The 18,630-nt window shown below is 48.8% G+C and overlaps 1 protein-coding gene across 1 annotated transcript; it reads right to left on the reverse strand.

The window, feature by feature from the left end:
* Window positions 1-1,579: 1,579 nt before the first annotated feature.
* Window positions 1,580-17,710, reverse strand: tubb5 (tubulin, beta 5). Its single transcript, XM_084336453.1, has 5 exons — window positions 17,594-17,710; window positions 14,791-14,899; window positions 3,970-4,080; window positions 3,625-3,869; window positions 1,580-2,547 (listed from the first exon to the last, which is right to left on the reverse strand). The coding sequence occupies exons 1-5, from the start codon at window positions 17,648-17,650 to the stop codon at window positions 1,735-1,737; spliced, it is 1,335 nt and encodes a 444-aa protein (XP_084192579.1). The 5' UTR covers window positions 17,651-17,710; the 3' UTR covers window positions 1,580-1,734.
* Window positions 17,711-18,630: the final 920 nt, after the last annotated feature.

Consider the following 18,630-nt stretch of genomic DNA (forward strand, 5'->3'; position numbering starts at 1 on the left):
GCATATGGCTTGCTGATAACAAACTATCATTACACATGGGCAAAACAGAGTCCATTCTCTTCGGTTCAAATAACAAACTCAGCAAGACCGACGGCTTCTCAGTTACAGTGGGTGACAATATTGTCACAAGGAAAGACGAAATTACCTACCTGGGTTCCATCCTAGAGGCAAATCTTTCCTGTGACAAAATGGCATCCAATGTAATAAAAAAAGTCAACCAACGAACTAGATTCTTGTACCAGATCTCCTCTCTGGTAAACAAGATTACCCTGAAGACTCTGGCAGGAGCACTCATTCAAGGGTACTACGACTATGCGTGCACCTCATGGTACCAAAGCACCTCAAAGGCGCTTAAAACAAAATTACAAACATCACAAAACAAACTGGTCAGACTACTACTTGACCTTACCCCCAGAACCCACCTCACCCCTGCCCACTTTGACAACCTAGGATGGCTTAGAGTAGACGACAGAGTACAGCAACTTGCAATGGGCCTGGTCTACAAGATACACTATACGACTAAGGTACCCATGTACATGTCAAAATACTTCCCAAAGGTCAGTGAATACCACAACCACTACACCAGAGGAAGCTCAACAAATCATGTTAAACCCAGATTCGGCTCAAACAAGGGACTAAACACGTTTCGCAATTATGGCACATCAATGTGGAATGCCCTACCCAAAGCTGTAAAGGAATGTGAATCCCTACCCACATTCAAAACTGCTCTTAAAGAGCACCTACGGGAGGCTGCAATTCGAAACTGGCCACCGTAAATGCCCAAAACCCCCACCACCTCCTAATAGACAGTCTCCTCCCCACCGCATGTATATATTCCCTCCCCGCCGTATGTATATTTCTCTCCCACCCACCCACCCCCTCCTAATGTACAGTCCCCTCCCCATCATATGTATATAATCTGTCAGGATCTAGGGGTAACAGTACTATATATTTGAATACCGTTTGTCACAAATGTATCAGTACTAAATACCTATATGTCCCTATGCCATAAATGTCATGTATGTTGTGTATGTCATAAATGTCTACATGAATTGAAAATGGGGGACCCTGATGGAAACAAGACAAACATCTTTTTCAGGTCTGCACTCCCTTAACAATTGTGTGTATTGAGCCGTACTGTATTGTACCCATTCTGCAATCTGTTAAATAAAGTTTTCATTCATTCATTCATTCAGGTTGTGTTACTATTCAGTGATGTAATCCCCCCTCCCCCTGCCTGCCACACACACACACACACACCAATAGCCCCTTGCTCTGAGCCCCAGCGAAGGAATGCATCAATATCCCCCCCTTGGAGACAGTTGGCCTCCAAGTGAATAACCTTACACGACTCAGACAACTCCCTGGAAATCCCCCTGATCTCTGTAATGTGGTTGTGGTTTTGTGAATCTGCTTTACAATTCTTTTGTATGATTAAAATATAGGGCATGCGTGGACGAGGAGAACATAATACAATAGACAGCTAATTATCCAAGCGGTTCATCATTTACATGCAATAAGGACAAGCGAGAGAAAGAAAAAAACTATTTTCATTTGGCAAATTAATTTATTTGGAGTCAATTACAAGGGATATCTAATGTGCTCTAATGTTTGTTCAACTCTAAAAAGGATCCTTTCTTTTTTTTATCACATTTTGTATTTTCTCCTTTCTTTGAAATTGTCGTTCTTCTTTCATTTTGGCCTTGATCTCTTGGTCTACAGATCTAATTAACTTCAAGCATCGTCTTCTGCCTCCTCCTCGAATTCACCCTCCTCCTCTGTGGTGGCGTCCTGGTACTGCTGGTACTCTGACACCAGGTCGTTCATGTTGCTCTCTGCCTCTGTGAACTCCATCTCATCCATACCTTCACCAGTGTACCAATGCAAGAAGGCCTTGCGACGAAACATAGCAGTGAACTGCTCGGAGATGCGCTTGAACAACTCTTGGATGGCCGTGCTGTTGCCGATGAAAGTGACGGCCATCTTGAGCCCGCGCGGCGGGATGTCGCAGACGGCGGTCTTGACGTTGTTTGGAATCCACTCCACGAAGTAGCTACTGTTCTTATTCTGTACGTTCAGCATCTGCTCGTCCACCTCCTTCATGGACATGCGGCCGCGGAACACGGCGGCCACGGTAAGGTAGCGTCCGTGGCGCGGGTCACAGGCCGCCATCATGTTCTTGGCATCGAATACTTGCTGGGTGAGCTCAGGCACTGTGAGGGCGCGGTACTGCTGGCTCCCCCTGCTGGTCAGAGGAGCGAAGCCCGGCATGAAGAAGTGAAGACGGGGGAAGGGCACCATGTTGACGGCCAGCTTGCGGAGGTCGGCGTTGAGCTGTCCGGGGAAGCGCAGGCAGGTGGTCACCCCGCTCATGGTCGCCGAGACCAGGTGGTTGAGATCCCCGTAGGTGGGCGTGGTCAGCTTGAGTGTGCGGAAGCAGATGTCGTAGAGCGCCTCGTTGTCGATGCAGTAGGTCTCGTCTGTGTTCTCTACCAGCTGGTGGACTGAGAGGGTGGCATTGTAAGGCTCCACCACTGTGTCCGATACCTGAGAGAGAAAGGACATAAAAGATACTGTTCATTCATTGCAAGAAAAAAAAAAAAATACAAACAAGCAACCCCTAAAGCAAGATAAATATAAGAAATAGTCATGTCGGGCGGCTGGGTGGCGCAGCGGACATTGCGCTCGTCACCAACGCAAGAGACACGGGTTCGAATCCGGCTGTCGGCGTTGCCTCCGGCTTGGGCCGGCCGTCATACTGAGTCAATTGGCAGAGTTAGCGGGTGGAAGTCGATGGGTGGGATTGGACGTTGTGACAGCGACCCCTACAGGTCGGTTGGGTGACGCCTGTACAGCAGAGACAGGAAGTATCGGGGGCAGCGTGAGCCTCCCACGCGTTACTCCTCGCCACTGAGAGTCCGCGCTGTCTGGTGAAAAGATTTGACAGGCTGCCTCCTCGTGTATCGGAGGGGACGCATGAATGCCGCCTACAACAGAACTGCGTTTCCGCGTCTCTGATTGGCCAGGTCATTTCTGGTCATGTGACATGTACGCCCAATCGTGGGACCGCAAGTTTCTACACTGGTTAAGCTTAGGCGCTCGTTCAAAGTTGGTTAAGGTTAGAGTTTGTCTTAGAGCATGGCGATAGAACGCCTGCCCTGATTCCGACGGTTAAGCTTAGGCGCTCGTTCAAAGTTGGTTAAGGTTAGAGTTTGTCTTAGAGCATGGCGATAGAACGCCAGGTAGTTTGCAGGCTATTAGACCCGGAAATAGGCGCAGAACTTGCTGTCCCACGATTGGCGCACATGTCACATGACCTGGCCAATCAGAGCGCAAAACTCGAACGCGGAAACGCAGTTCCGTCGTAGAAGGCATACACGCAGAGGGGACACGTGATGCAAGGCTTCTATCCTCCCTACAACCGGCCAGTGGGGGGCATATGCGAGCAACGTTCAAGACAGGGGAGGGGAGAATTGGCACGGCTAAATTGGGATGGGAGAAAAATAGAAAAAGAGGAGAAAAGGGGGGGGGGGGTATATAGTAATGTCATGCTGGATCACAAGGGTTCCTAAAAATAGTAATGACGTCACGCTGGATCACAAGGGCTCCCGCTCCATGGCTCACCTTGGGGGACGGCACTACACTGAAGGTGTTCATGATCCGGTCGGGGTATTCCTCACGGATCTTGCTGATGAGCAGGGTTCCCATGCCGGAACCAGTCCCTCCGCCCAGCGAGTGGGTGAGCTGGAAGCCCTGGAGGCAGTCACAGCTCTCAGCCTCTTTACGGACCACGTCCAGGACCGAGTCCACCAGCTCAGCTCCTTCTGTGTAGTGGCCCTTGGCCCAGTTGTTTCCAGCACCGCTCTGGCCTGGAGGAGAGGAGAGACATATACGAGAATTTTACTGGTATCATTCAACTATTCTCATAGCTCACACACAGACAGCGGAAATTGTCTTGGTTCCACCCACCGAACACAAAGTTGTCGGGTCTGAAGATCTGCCCAAAAGGTCCGGATCTCACAGAGTCCATGGTACCAGGCTCCAGATCCACCAGAATGGCCCTGGGCACGTATTTACCTCCTATGAGAAAAATAAAGACACAGTGATTTGTTAAAGGTATGTTAAAAGTTGGGTAGCGCAGTGGACTAAGCACTCTGGGATCGAATCCAGCTGTCAGCTGTCGTCCCTACTAACACAATTGGCAGTGTTAGCGGGTGGGAAGCCGGCGGGGTGTGTGTCCTGGTCGTTGTAAACTGCGACTCCTACTGGTCGGTCGGGGCGCCTGTTCAGCAGGGAGGGGATCTGGGGGAGATAGCGTGAACCTCCGTGCGCGTTACGTTCCCCCAGTGAAACTCCTCACTGTCAGGTGAAAAAGAAGCGGCTGGCGACTCCACATGTATCGGAGGAGGCATGTGGTAGTTATTAAAAAAAATATATATGTATGTATGTTAAAAGTTTACAATGTGACACCAACAGGGGACAATAATCCAAGCTAACATGCATGGCAGAGAACATGAGAAAATTATTTCATGTCAGATGAAAAAAGAAACAAAAAATAAAGTATTTGTGTAATGCAAGACAAATCTCATACAGTGCATTTATGTGCATAATAATGTTACAATCACAGTATTCTATCTACAATAGAGTATTGCAGCATAGGTATATAGCCTATAGGCATATTGGTAATCGGGATATTAAAAAATACTGTATAAACACCTTATCCCTATGCTTAAACATGATATATAGCTATAGGGATGTCCTGATCAGATTCGCAGCCAATCATGGCATATTTTATTTGATCAGTACTATCGGCTATATTAAACCCGATAGTTTTTTGAGTTATTCAATTACCAAGCATATTGTTGTGAAGGGCCAGATTAAACCGAATATATATATTTATTTATATATATATATTTAATTGTATTTGTATATTCTCTAATATTCCCTGATATCCCTTGTATATTCCTTGTACAATATGCATTGAATATCCATTCTAGCCTACTGAACATCCCATAATAGTCTCCATTCTACTATTGGTCGAGACCTTGGTGCCAGGCTGCCATACCCCCCAGACCCAGTTCAAACGTACCGCTCAACATGTACGAACAAGTCCTAGTTCCGCGTAGGAATCTGGCTACCGCACCACTAACGGTACTATTTGTTCATAGTGCGTATATATACTGCGCTACTAAAGTAGGACTTCCTTTTTTAGTCCAGTTTCTTACCCTCCAATAGAGTGACAGACGTAAAGCCTCCCCGCGACGCCACGTGTGGGAGTAAGGCCAAGTTCGGCCTACCATCGGTATTGAGACATCGTGTATATTAATATTTGAATAGTCATATTTGGCACTATATCGTCGAGTTGGACGTAGTCTATTAAGCTAATAATAGTCTATTCATATGTAGTGCTTCGTGCGGTGAGAATACTATCGTAGTCAGTACCCCATCGTTTCGGGCAGAGAACTGGCTGCTTATCCAGGGTGGCCGACCCCATGTGAGGCTGCACCCGAGGAGCCCCAGAGCCGACAAGCGAGTGGACCTGCATACCGGATTATTCTACCGACGACAGCCCGCCTTCCCAGGCACGGATTATGCTTTGTATACAGTGATTATTCTATGGATAAAGACCAACACTGCCGTGTGTTGGAAACCCCCCCCCCCCCGGAGAGGACGACAGGTGAGGAGACGCTCTACACGACGAGGTCGCTTCACGTCTCTCCATCGTGGACCGGAGGAAGCCGGCCCACAGAGAGTCCAACTGCTTTCATCTGTGGATCGAGGATCGCTGAGGCACCGAGCCGCACAACCGTGGGTTCTCCCAGGATACCCTCGGCCAGACGGATACAGCCAGACTCTACCCCCCCCCCTTCTCCAGTTGTCTTACAAGCGACCGGAATTCCCCCCTAGTGTATCCAGTTCTATAATCATTAAAGTATCATTGCTATTATTCCTTAAATATTCCAGGTTGTATATTTACCGCCTGCGCCACCAGAGATTGGACGTTCTCTATTGATATACCAACGAATACTCATTTGCCATAAAAGTGCATCCTATTTCAAATCATAAATGTAATTAAGTGATTGCTCTACATACCTTTTGCTATGTATTAATTATTATTAAACGCAGACTTTCGACTTGGTACATTTGTGTTGGATCGTTTCATCTACGTGGGAGTGTTTACCATAATTATTTATGCCTAGTACTGGGTGGCCAGAGTCTAAAGTACAAGAGGTAGTGGTAGTAAGTATCATATCTAACAATACAGTCAGGGAATTGTACCCCTCAGTTACAATTGGTCCTTCGAGCCGGAGGGTAATTAGTGTAATATTAATATAGTGTTATTAATATTGAAATGGCCTATGATGAACACTCCACGAAACGATCCTCCTAACCAACGCCCGCAGCGCGAACGACGGCTCCCTCAGTACTTAGAGGCTTACGCTGTCAGTCAACAACCTAGTCTTCTACTAACAGTAAACGCGGTAAAACTAGAAAGTAAAAGTATGTCTAACCCCAACGCCCAGACTACCCCGACCATAGAGGCCCCTACGGGTTCTAATGTAACTGACCAAGTTCACGGTGGGGACCAGTGGGAACCAGACATGACTTCACACCCCGCCAGTACTGAAGAAGTAGTCCCCGATGAGTCCCGGGAGGAATACAACGCTACCGAGAGAGAACTCGGCACGGAAGAAGACGGGGAGAGCACCGTGGAGATAGAGCTCCAAGGCTCCGCAAGGAGTACCCCGAGGGAAGGCTCCCCTATACAACCGCCTTCTCCCAGCGAGGCAGAGAGGACCCTACAGCAGGCCTTCCTCATCAGCCTGAACGCCGCTGCTGAACGCGACCGACTGCAGATCCAGCAGCGGAGCGAAGAAGAGCATATACGTCTAGAAATAAGACGCATTCAGATGGAAGAGAATGTGGCCCGAGACCGAGCAGACAGCCAGCGAGCAGCTGCTGGTGCTCTACGGGACGCAGAGCGCGACAGACAGCAAGCGCAACTAATAGAACAGCTGATCAGACGGACAACACCCTCTCCCTCCGCCAGAGGCTCCAGGAACTCGTCTAGACACACCTCCAGGGCGGCATCCCCTAGCCGAGTAAACAACCCTGAACTTGACCAACAGACGAGGTCTATACCCCCCACAGACCACCTCCCCCCACCGGTCCAAGCGAGACCTAGCAACCGGGAAGGAGCAGCATATCTTGTGGAGAGGCTAAACCAGAGACTACAAGCACTGGATGACCTAACTGAAGACGAAGAGGAAGAGGAGGAGAACCACGCCCGACGACAGCACAGTACTCTACCGGACCAGGAGGTCCGGTACAGCCCAGGCTATACTCCCGCGGAGCTGCGCTACAGACCCCCGACTCTATACACGGGTGAGCACGACGCACGACCCGCACCGAGGAACAGCACCTGGACAAGCGGGCCATGGTACACTGCCGGTACCAGCCCATACCAAGGAGCGGGAGGAGACTCGCCTAGGAGGCCTCTCCCCCAACGCTCGCCGATGTATCCACAGTCAGCGTCATACATTGGCACGCCTATGGTACCCGACTTCACCCAAGAGAACCGGGCCCAGTATACAGAACTCTGCATGTGTCTGGAGACCATGTTGGTGGATGTATTGGATGAACGCCATAAATACGCCATCCTACTGAAGCACTTAAAGGTACCCCGCGCACATAATATAGCGCTCGCCTACGCGACTTCCACCACCCCATACACAGCAGCGCTGGTAGCATTGGACCAGAGGTATGGGCGCATATGGGATTACGTGATCCAGGAGATCCGACACATCGACCGCTTACCCCCAGCAATAGACAATCGAGCACTGGACGACCTGTCCATCAGAGTGCAGTCCCTGGTAGGGATGTTGGGAGCGCAGAGAGAGAAGGGGAGGCATGAACTTTACGCCAACTCAAATGTGGAAAGGATCTTGGAGAAGCTGCCGCCCGCTCGACAGGAGCGTTTTAGGCGGCAGAGAGACCACCGAGACCCGAATGGCCCCGAACCGAACCTCCTCGATCTAGCAGACTTCCTGGCGAGAGAAGTCAGCAGCCTACGGCTAGATACATTCGGACGGAGCACCCCTGGCTCCAGAGAAGGAACCAGACGACTAAATGATGGAAGAAGATCGGTGACTGTGATGCACCAATCGGAGTCAGTACCGAGCAGCAGGAGCCACAGTACCCCCTCCAGAACGGAGAAGTGGAAGATAGTGTGCCCCTACTGTGAGAAAGAACACTGGCTAGCGCAATGTGACTCCTTCCCCAAGCTGAACGCGGAGGAAGCAAGTCAATGGATAAAGTCCAACAAGCGCTGTTTTCGCTGTGCGCGCTCACACATGGCAGCCGAATGCCGCTTAAAGAAAAGGTGCACCAAGTGCGATGGAGCCCATCTGGACATACTTCACGACAGTAACAGACGGCGCCCTTCACCCGCACCATCCAGCAGCAAAGCGAGCGTCATGTACATCGATCCCGCCAGCAGCAGTGGAGCCCGAGTACTCCTAAAAGTAGTGCGTGTGACACTAAGCTACCAGAATAAAGTCCTGGACACTTACGCCGTCCTCGATGACGGGTCAGAGAAGACCCTTCTGCTCGCCTCCGCTGCGGCCCAGCTAGGGCTGCGGGGAAGCGAAACCCAAATGACAATTCGGACAATAAGACGAGATTTGAAGACGATAAAGGGCGAGAATGTCTCATTCTCTATCGCAGCAAGCGGCCAGCCTGAGCGACGGTACCAGATTACAGACGCTTTCACCAGCCAAGAAATAGGACTGTTTTTTTTTCAGGGGGGGGGGGGGGGTTAGTATGCATCTATTTTTCTGTAACTCGGGGAGGGGGGGGGGGGGGGCAGTTGGCAGCATTTCCTTTTGTATGGTTGTTGAACTGATGCTGTTAAACTGAAAAAAAAAAAAAAAATACCTATAAACATATTGTTTAAAAAAAAGAATGAAAAGGGAACAAGGGAACTATAAAATAAATTGAAATGTAAATAAACAAGGTAAAGATAGAATTGACCGTTGAAATATCAAGATAGGGCCGATATGGGCCGATATAATTTTTTTTTTTTTTTTTTTGTAATATTATTTTTTCTTTTTACATGTTTTGGCCTTAAATTGTTTCAAAATATCAGTAATTTCTGAAAATAAGTTACAAAAGTTAAAAAAAAGTATGCGTTTTGGAAAGTAGCTCTTTGTTTGATTATCATAAAAAAGTGTTTTCTGTGCAGAGATGTCGACATCGGTGGATGTCGGTGCCGGCCAGAACAGCAATATTAATGTCGGTTATCGGTATTGGCCACCATTTTCACATCGGTGCATCACTATTCTTTTGGATGTTATAATTTTTTCTTTATTGTTTCTGTCTGTTTAATTGTATTGTCTGAGATGTTTGTAAATCAAAAATGCAAATAAAAATATAAGTTAAAAAAAAAAAAAAAAAAAAATAGGACTGTCGCGGTACACATACCCCGTCGCCAAGCTGATGGAGAAATATGCACATCTGCGCAAGTTACCGATCCCGCTCATAGACAATGCTATGCCGACCCTGTTGATAGGCTCCGACCATGCAGACCTCATTGTCCCGATAGACCGGGTTCATACCGGACCCCGAGGCTGTCCTGCAGCAGTCGAGACCCGTTTGGGATGGACTCTCCAAGGCCTGCTCGCCAAATCTCTCAACCGAAGTACAGCCACTAGATGTCTCCACTCCCGAGTCACAGAGGGAGAAACCGCACTCCTGCAACACGTAGAGCGGTTATGGACCTTGGAACAAATGCCCTTTAAGAACGGAAAGAAAGACATTCGCTCTAAAGATGACATTTACGCCATTCACCTCCTCGAGACAGGGACCAAGAGAGTCCCGGTCAACGGCGTGTTGAGATACGCCACGCCACTCCTGCGGCGAGAAGGAATGCCTACTTTCCACGCCAAGACAGACGCCACAGAACGGTACCTGCTGAACACGGAGCGGCGCTTAGCCAAGAACCCCGCCCAAGAGAGTGTATACCGCGCTGAGATTGAGAAGCTCATCACAGCGGGACACGTCACAAAGATGGACATTAAAGAGGCTGACCAGACCACTGAATCGTGGTACGTGCCTCACCACAAGGTCCATCACAACGGTAAAGACCGCATAGTATTTAACTGCAGCTACCAGATCGGATCCCAAAATCTGAATAAAGAGTTACTGCCCGGTCCCACACTCGGCCCCTCCCTACTCGGCGTTCTACTCCGCTTCCGCCAGGAAAAGGTGGCCATCAGCGGGGACATTAAAGGAATGTTCCTGCAGGTGAGATTAGTAGAGGAGGACAAGCCCCTGTTACGGTTCCTATGGAGAGAGAAGCCAGGAGATGAGCACCCAGCCATCTACCAATGGGAAGTCCTCCCCTTCGGAACGACGTGCAGCCCCTGCTGTGCTACATTTGCACTACAGAAACATGTAGCAGAGGACCCAGCAGCGGACGAAGAGGTCTGACACAGCGTAAAGAACAGCTTCTACGTAGACAACTGTCTACAAAGCCTTTCAACCCAGGAAGAAGCCGAGGCTCTCCTGATTAAACTCCGCGCCTCATTGATCAAAGGCGGCTTTGATCTCAGGCAGTGGGCCAGCAGCGATCCGCAAGTACTGCGCAGCCTCTCCTCCGAGGACAAGGCAGCCAGCAGCGAGACCTGGATGGCTACAATCCCGGGAGAAGCCCAGGAGATGACCCTGGGATTGGTGTGGCGATTCAAAACAGATTCGCTTCACTACAGACACAAGCCCCTGACTACGGAGCAGGGAAGGCCGGCGGCGGCGCCGACCACCAGACGGAGTGTGTACACAACACTCGCCCGACAATATGACCCGCTAGGATGTATTCTACCGTACACCACCAGGGCAAAAATGATTGTACGAGCATTGTGGGACAAGGACCAGGGCTGGGACGACCCCATTCCCGCACACCTTGCATCCACCTGGAGAGAGTGGGAGATGGAGCTCCACTCACTCCCAGGCGTTAATATGCGCCGAAGCTACTTCCCACCCACGGTGAGGCCAGAGACATGTAAAATGGACTTACACGTCTTCAGTGACGCCTCAGAGGTCGCATACGGATCAGTAGCCTACTTGCGGGCCCAAGAAGAGGGGGGAGAGATCTACACAGCATTTGTCCTCGCCCGCTCGAGAATAGCCCCACGCAAGCAACAATCTATCCCACGCCTAGAGCTCTGCGCAGCCCTAGCCGGAGCGCACCTAGCCACGCTCATCCAACGTGAGCTCACCATACCGGTGTCTAGAACAATCCTGTGGTCAGATTCCACGACAGTACTCGCCTGGATCAAATCGGACTCATGCAAGTACAAAGTCTTCGTGGGAGTCAGAGTCACCGAGATTCAAGACTTAACCGAAGAGTTAACCGGAGAAACAGAGTGGCGCTACGTTGATACAAAACAGAACCCAGCTGACGTCATCACCCGGGGAATGCCCCCAGATGACCTCACCCGTCGCAATGTCTACAGTGACGGCCCAGCATTCCTAAAGCTCCCGGAAGGAGAGTGGCCCACGCCTATCCCGAGGGAAGCCAGTCAGGAGGAGGCTGAGAATAAGAAGCCTGTGTTCTGTGGATTGAGCACTGTTATCTCCGCAGACCCCAACATAGATGATTGCACTACCATAGAGAGTGCACAACAAAGGACATTCCTGCGGCACCACCCGGAGTGTAAGTCCCCCGCTGAAATGTCAGCAGCTAACTACGAGGAAGCAGAATTGCTTCTACTGCAGCGAGCCCAGAGAGACTCGTTCCCCGATGAATTGGCCTGTCTACAGGGAGGAAAGCCCGTCCCATCCGACAGCAGATTAATTCATCTGGCCCCCGAGAGCGACGCTCATACCCTCATCAGAGTGGGTGGTCGCCTACGCAGAGCCCCCAATCTACCGGATGACATTAAATACCCGATCGTATTGAACAGCCGACACAAGGTCACAGAGCTGATTATAAAGAAATACGATGAGGATGTACATCACGCAGGAGCAGAAAGAGTCTTCGCGGAGATCAGACGTCGTTACTGGATCCTACAAGGAAGAGAGGCGGTACGACGCTTCCAGCGAACATGTCTAGACTGCCGCAAGTGGCGCGCGCAGCCCAGCATACCAAGGATGGCTGACCTTCCTCCATGTCGCCTCCGAATCGGTGACAAGCCATTCCACTCAACGGGTATGGACTGCTTTGGCCCGCTGCACATAAAGAAAGGAAGAGGAACCGAGAAGCGGTGGGGTATTGTATTCAAATGCATGACCACCAGAGCGATACACATCGAGCTTCTCCCGACCATGAGCACAGACTCATTCCTTATGGCCTTCCGTAGATTCACATCACGGAAAGGAAGACCGTCTACACTATTGTCCGATCATGGGACAAACTTCAAAGGCGGCGAAAGAGAGCTGAGAGAGAGCTTCCAAGCTATGGGCCCAGAACTTAAGACCCACCTCGCTCCAGCACAGATTGACTTCCAATTCAACCCCCCAAACGCACCCCACTTCGGTGGTACTTGGGAACGGGAAGTGCGTTCCATAAAGACAGCCCTGTACGCAGTACTTGGGGCCCAGACTGTGGCGGAAGAAGTCCTAATGACAGTCCTCACGGAGATTGAGGGAGTATTGAACTCTAAGCCCCTCGGCTACGTCTCCAGCGATGTGGCGGATATCGACCCAGTTACCCCCAACACACTCCTGATGGGGCGGCTAGATCCCGCGTTACCCCAGACAATGTACCGGCCTGAAGAAGCGAACGGCCGACGAATGTGGAGGTACAGCCAAGTATTAGCCGACAAGTTTTGGAGCAGTTTCCTACTGCACTACCTACCGTCTCTACAGACCCGCCAGAAGTGGGTAAAGGAGAGAGACAATTTGACAGAAGGAACAGTCGTCATGATTATTGATCAATCACTGCCCAGAGCTATGTGGCCGGCCGGCCGCGTAAGCAAAGTGATCACCGGTGCCGACGGCAAGGTCCGAGCAGCTGAAGTGCTTGTCCAGGGTCGCACTTACACCCGTCCCGTGGCGAGGCTCATAGAACTGCCCCGACTCCCAGACACAATCGATGATGACCATGACCCCATAACCCTATGACTTTGTGAAGTTGACTGACCCCTACAGCAAACCCTTATGTGTAAATAGACAACGCGATTAATCTGTCTCTGCTTAACTGATTAGGTCTGGGACCAATCAGGGGGTGGCTGTTGTGAAGGGCCAGATTAAACCGAATATATATATTTATTTATATATATATATTTAATTGTATTTGTATATTCTCTAATATTCCCTGATATCCCTTGTATATTCCTTGTACAATATGCATTGAATATCCATTCTAGCCTACTGAACATCCCATAATAGTCTCCATTCTACTATTGGTCGAGACCTTGGTGCCAGGCTGCCATACCCCCCAGACCCAGTTCAAACGTACCGCTCAACATGTACGAACAAGTCCTAGTTCCGCGTAGGAATCTGGCTACCGCACCACTAACGGTACTATTTGTTCATAGTGCGTATATATACTGCGCTACTAAAGTAGGACTTCCTTTTTTAGTCCAGTTTCTTACCCTCCAATAGAGTGACAGACGTAAAGCCTCCCCGCGACGCCACGTGTGGGAGTAAGGCCAAGTTCGGCCTACCATCGGTATTGAGACATCGTGTATATTAATATTTGAATAGTCATATTTGGCACTATATCGTCGAGTTGGACGTAGTCTATTAAGCTAATAATAGTCTATTCATATGTAGTGCTTCGTGCGGTGAGAATACTATCGTAGTCAGTACCCCATCGTTTCGGGCAGAGAACTGGCTGCTTATCCAGGGTGGCCGACCCCATGTGAGGCTGCACCCGAGGAGCCCCAGTGCCGACGAGCGAGTGGACCTGCATACCGGATTATTCTACCGACGACAGCCCGCCTTCCCAGGCACGGATTATGCTTTGTATACAGTGATTATTCTATGGATAAAGACCAACACTGCCGTGTGTTGGAAACCCCCCCCCCGGAGAGGACGACAGGTGAGGAGACGCTCTACACGACCGGCCCACAGAGAGTCCAACTGCTTTCATCTGTGGATCGAGGATCGCTGAGGCACCGAGCCGCACAACCGTGGGTTCTCCCAGGATACCCTCGGCCAGACGGATACAGCCAGACTCTACCCCCCCCCCCCCTTCTCCAGTTGTCTTACAAGCGACCGGAATTCCCCCCTAGTGTATCCAGTTCTATAAAGTATCATTGCTATTATTCCTTAAATATTCCAGGTTGTATATTTACCGCCTGCGCCACCAGAGATTGGACGTTCTCTATTGATATACCAACGAATACTCATTTGCCATAAAAGTGCATCCTATTTCAAATCATAAATGTAATTAAGTGATTGCTCTACATACCTTTTGCTATGTATTAATTATTATTAAACGCAGACTTTCGACTTGGTACATTTGTGTTGGATCGTTTCATCTACGTGGGAGTGTTTACCATAATTATTTATGCCTAGTACTGGGTGGCCAGAGTCTAAAGTACAAGAGGTAGTGGTAGTAAGTATCATATCTAACAATACAGTCAGGGAATTGTACCCCTCAGTTACACATATGTTACCTATATAACCATCGGATGAGGACTCTGTATCGGCAGATAGTACTCTATTAAATGACTCAGGATTTTGTGGCAAAAAATAATTGATAATTAGCTAGTAACTGGAATAACAATTTTGGCCATGTAAACGTATTGATAATTTTAAAGCAGCGTGTTGAACGTCACCTACCCGTGGCCTCGTTGTAGTAGACACTGATTCTGTCCAGCTGCAGGTCACTGTCCCCATTGTAGGTTCCTGTAGGATCGATGCCGTGCTCGTCGCTGATCACCTCCCAGAACTGCACACACATAAAATGGAGGGGATCACATGATGGTTACCAACTCTGGAACTATCCATCCATTAGCCGTGTGGTTTAGAAGCGGGGCCAACATGAAGAAAACAGCAGTGGCTTTTTGGATTCAGACGAAAATCACTGCTGATTTCTGGCTCGCCAAGTCCTATCTTTACCCTTTAACAGAGTACAGCTGTAATATTTCCATACTCATTCACCGTGTTGTTGACGACTAGGCAGAAGAATAGTGCTTTTCGGGCACACAAGGCCAAAGCACAAAGGGGCCTACAGATCGCTCCTCAGGCAAGGCTGAAAATGAACTCCCATTTGCATGCAGTCACACTACACTGAGGAAGCTGATTGTCTCGAGATCTGTATTCATGTCTTGTTCGCTCTTTAAAGACCTTGCTTAGATCCCACTCTCTGTGTGCATTTAATCATACAGGCGTGGGACTCTGTGTGCCGTCAGCCATTTGCATGCATGCGTGTGCAGACTGTGCATGTTTCTGGGTAGTGTCTGCTGACAACAGCAGCATTAATGGAAGATTTAGAGTCATCTGGATAAGCAGGCAGGTATTTCAGCTTAGTCGTTAAGAGACTGGAAAGATGGCTATGGACTCAATATTGTCGCGTTTGAATAAAACCGTGCAAGGCAGAAATGACCGATTTGACCTTAATCTGGGGGATGTAACCGCTGAGACAGAGGAAGGACAGGCGGCGAGTACCACTGGAAGAGACAGGGAGAAGGAGACAGTGGCCTGGGACAGTTGACAGTGATAGGACAGACTCATCAGGGAGGACTGAAAATAATTCCAGTGAAAGAATGGGGACAGTAAGCATGAAGGCAGTGCCACACCCTGACCTTAATTCACTACAATGTAGCCCCTTCAGCACTGCAAACCTGTCAATCATATCCACTGGTCATCAAAGGGGCCGGGGGGGGAGGGGGGGGGCTAGGGGGATGGCGACAAATGGGGGTCTTCACTGCCAGGCCACCAGCTGACACATACGGACACCGGTTGACTTAGAAAGGAAACGGCAATATTGCACTCTGTTTGACTGTCATCGTTTTTGTTGAGGTCTTAGGAATAGGATAGATATTTATTCCATTTCTCATCAGATAATCAGAAGTGCAGATACTATGTTTTTTCTTTTTTTCTTCCATATATATATCTAGGACACATAGTCTTTATCACATGGTCTGCATTTTCTGCTACTGGGGCGTTTCTTTCTCTCCAGTAATGGCACATTAAGTCAGTCCTGAGGCCGGTGACTTCACCCTCTGTACATCAGCTGTTTCCTCTGTTCCACTCCCACCCCATCCCTAATGCGGTTAGGGGAGGAGAGGACAGACATCAGGCCCTGCTTTACTGAACATTAAAATCTCTGTCAGCAGAACGTCGTGAAAATGATACCATCCTGCAATATTGGCTAATGTGGTCCACTAATGAATACAGGATGTCGTTCTACTCTGTACGTACTACTCTTTGCGCATTTGATTGGTCAGACTGGGGTCATACGTTGCCCACTGCAGATGGATCAGCTGTAAAGAGAGATGAAGATAATAGACCAGAATGAAATGTCAAACATAATTATATAACACTGGAGCTAGAAGATGAGATGGACGGACTACGGAGTGTGTTCACTGAAGCTTGTAATGGATAAAGAAGCCAAGGCTATACACTGTATTGTATTTTCGACAATGATATAATAAACTGGATTGAGGATTATTCAGACAATTCCAATGAGTTCATCTCCTTCTGAAAGCAATTAACGTTGATAACTTAATTGAACAAACTGTTCTTTTGGAGGGGGGTTTCTTTGTCCATTATCCATGCTGCCCCACCCCTTGTCAACGCTCCACTGCCTTCCACTCACGAGTCACGCTACATCTGCAGCCCGCAGGAATTAATCTAATCGATAGGGGATATCGATCCATCATCCATATGAGTCATATGATATGACTTTGAGGACAAATACTTTAGGCGATTATTCTCACAGGCACGTGCATTGTCTTGAATACCGGTCATCTGCTTGTCTTCTAAGACAAAAAGAGACAAGGGACCGTTGCATACACTGACGGGCTCTGTGACAACTGACAACTGAAGAATATGCTTCTTTTCTTCAGCCGTCTTGGGGTCAGCTCAAATCCCCACCGAGGAGAGAGAACCCCGTTATGTTATTCCTAGACAATCACAGTCCGCTATTCCGCACTCACTCACCGCTAATCAGTTTACCGCAGTACTATACATAGTCTTCAACATTGACAGATTCAGCGATATAAAAGTGGTAAGAAAATCGTTATTGATTGATTGATTGGAAACTTTAACAGATTGCAGAATGGGTACAATACAGTACGGGCGGCTCAATACAAACAATTGTTAAGGGGATGCAGACCAGAGAAATACTTTCGTCTTGTTTACATCATCTGGCCTTTTTATTGTTTATTTTCTCTTTACATCGTTCGTTGTGAAATATTGTGCAATGGGTCGGACTACAGTGCATGAGCGAACAACTGTCCCGACACGAAAGTGACAGTCTTGTTCTTCTATCTAGCGACTACACAGTCTTCCAATCCCACAAACGAACATGTCATAATAATAATAATAAGGAGCTACGGGGCAGTTTCAACAGTTGGAACTGGAAGAGAAGTTGACCAGTCCGCACAATAATAAACAATGACTGCTAATTCTTCCTTACCTTGGCACCAATCTGGTTACCGCACTGGCCGGCCTGGAGATGCACAATTTCCCTCATTATTATGAATAGAAAAGTTTTACAACAACGCACGCAGAGAGCTGCTTCTTCCACACGGCGAGGACCCAACCACAGATTGTTACGAGGGGGACAATGCCTTTATATCTCTGGACCGGGTCCAAGACGAGGCTGCGCTGGAGGCTGGAGGCTGGGCGTGGCCACATCCAGACCCAGATGATCCAGAGTCCACTCCAGACCCAGACCCAGATGATCCAGAGTCCACTCCAGACCCAGACCCAGATGGTCCAGAGTCCACTCCAGACCCAGACCCAGACCCAGATGATCCAGAGTCCACTCCAGACCCAGACCCAGATGGTCCAGAGTCCACTCCAGACCAGACCCAGCTTCAGAATCAGCACAGCAACCAGAGACAAAAAATGCTCTGAACTTCATAAAAGTCAGACAAAGCTTTCCAAAAGCTCAAACAGTGAACTCCAAGCCCACGTGGTTGAACTAAAAATCCAAAGAAACAGACTAAGAAATGACGTAAACACCATGATCAGAACCGCAAAAAGAAATTTCATCAACGACAAAACTGAGGAAAACAAAAACAAACCCCACTCTGGCATCCAATGTAATGAAAAAAGTCAACCAACGAACTAGATTCTTGTACCGGATCTCCTCTCTGGTAAACAGGAATACCCTGAAGACTCTGGCAGGAGCACTCATTCAAGGGTACTACGACTATGCGTGCACCTCATGGTACCAAAGCACCTCAAAGGCACTAAAAAACGAATTACAAACATCTCAAAACAAGCTAGTCAGACTACTGCTTGACCTGACTCCTAGAACCCACCTCACCCCTGCCCACTTTGACAACCTAGGATGGCTTAGAGTAGACGACAGAGTACAGCAACTTGCAATGGGCCTGGTCTACAAGATACACTACACGACCAAGGTACCCATGTACATGTCAAAATACTTCCCAAAGGTCAGTGAATACCACGATCACAACACCAGAGGGAGCTCCACAAATCATG

Source organism: Notolepis coatsorum (assembly GCF_963971535.1).
Source record: "Notolepis coatsorum genome assembly, chromosome: 19".
NCBI lineage: Eukaryota > Metazoa > Chordata > Actinopteri > Aulopiformes > Paralepididae > Notolepis > Notolepis coatsorum.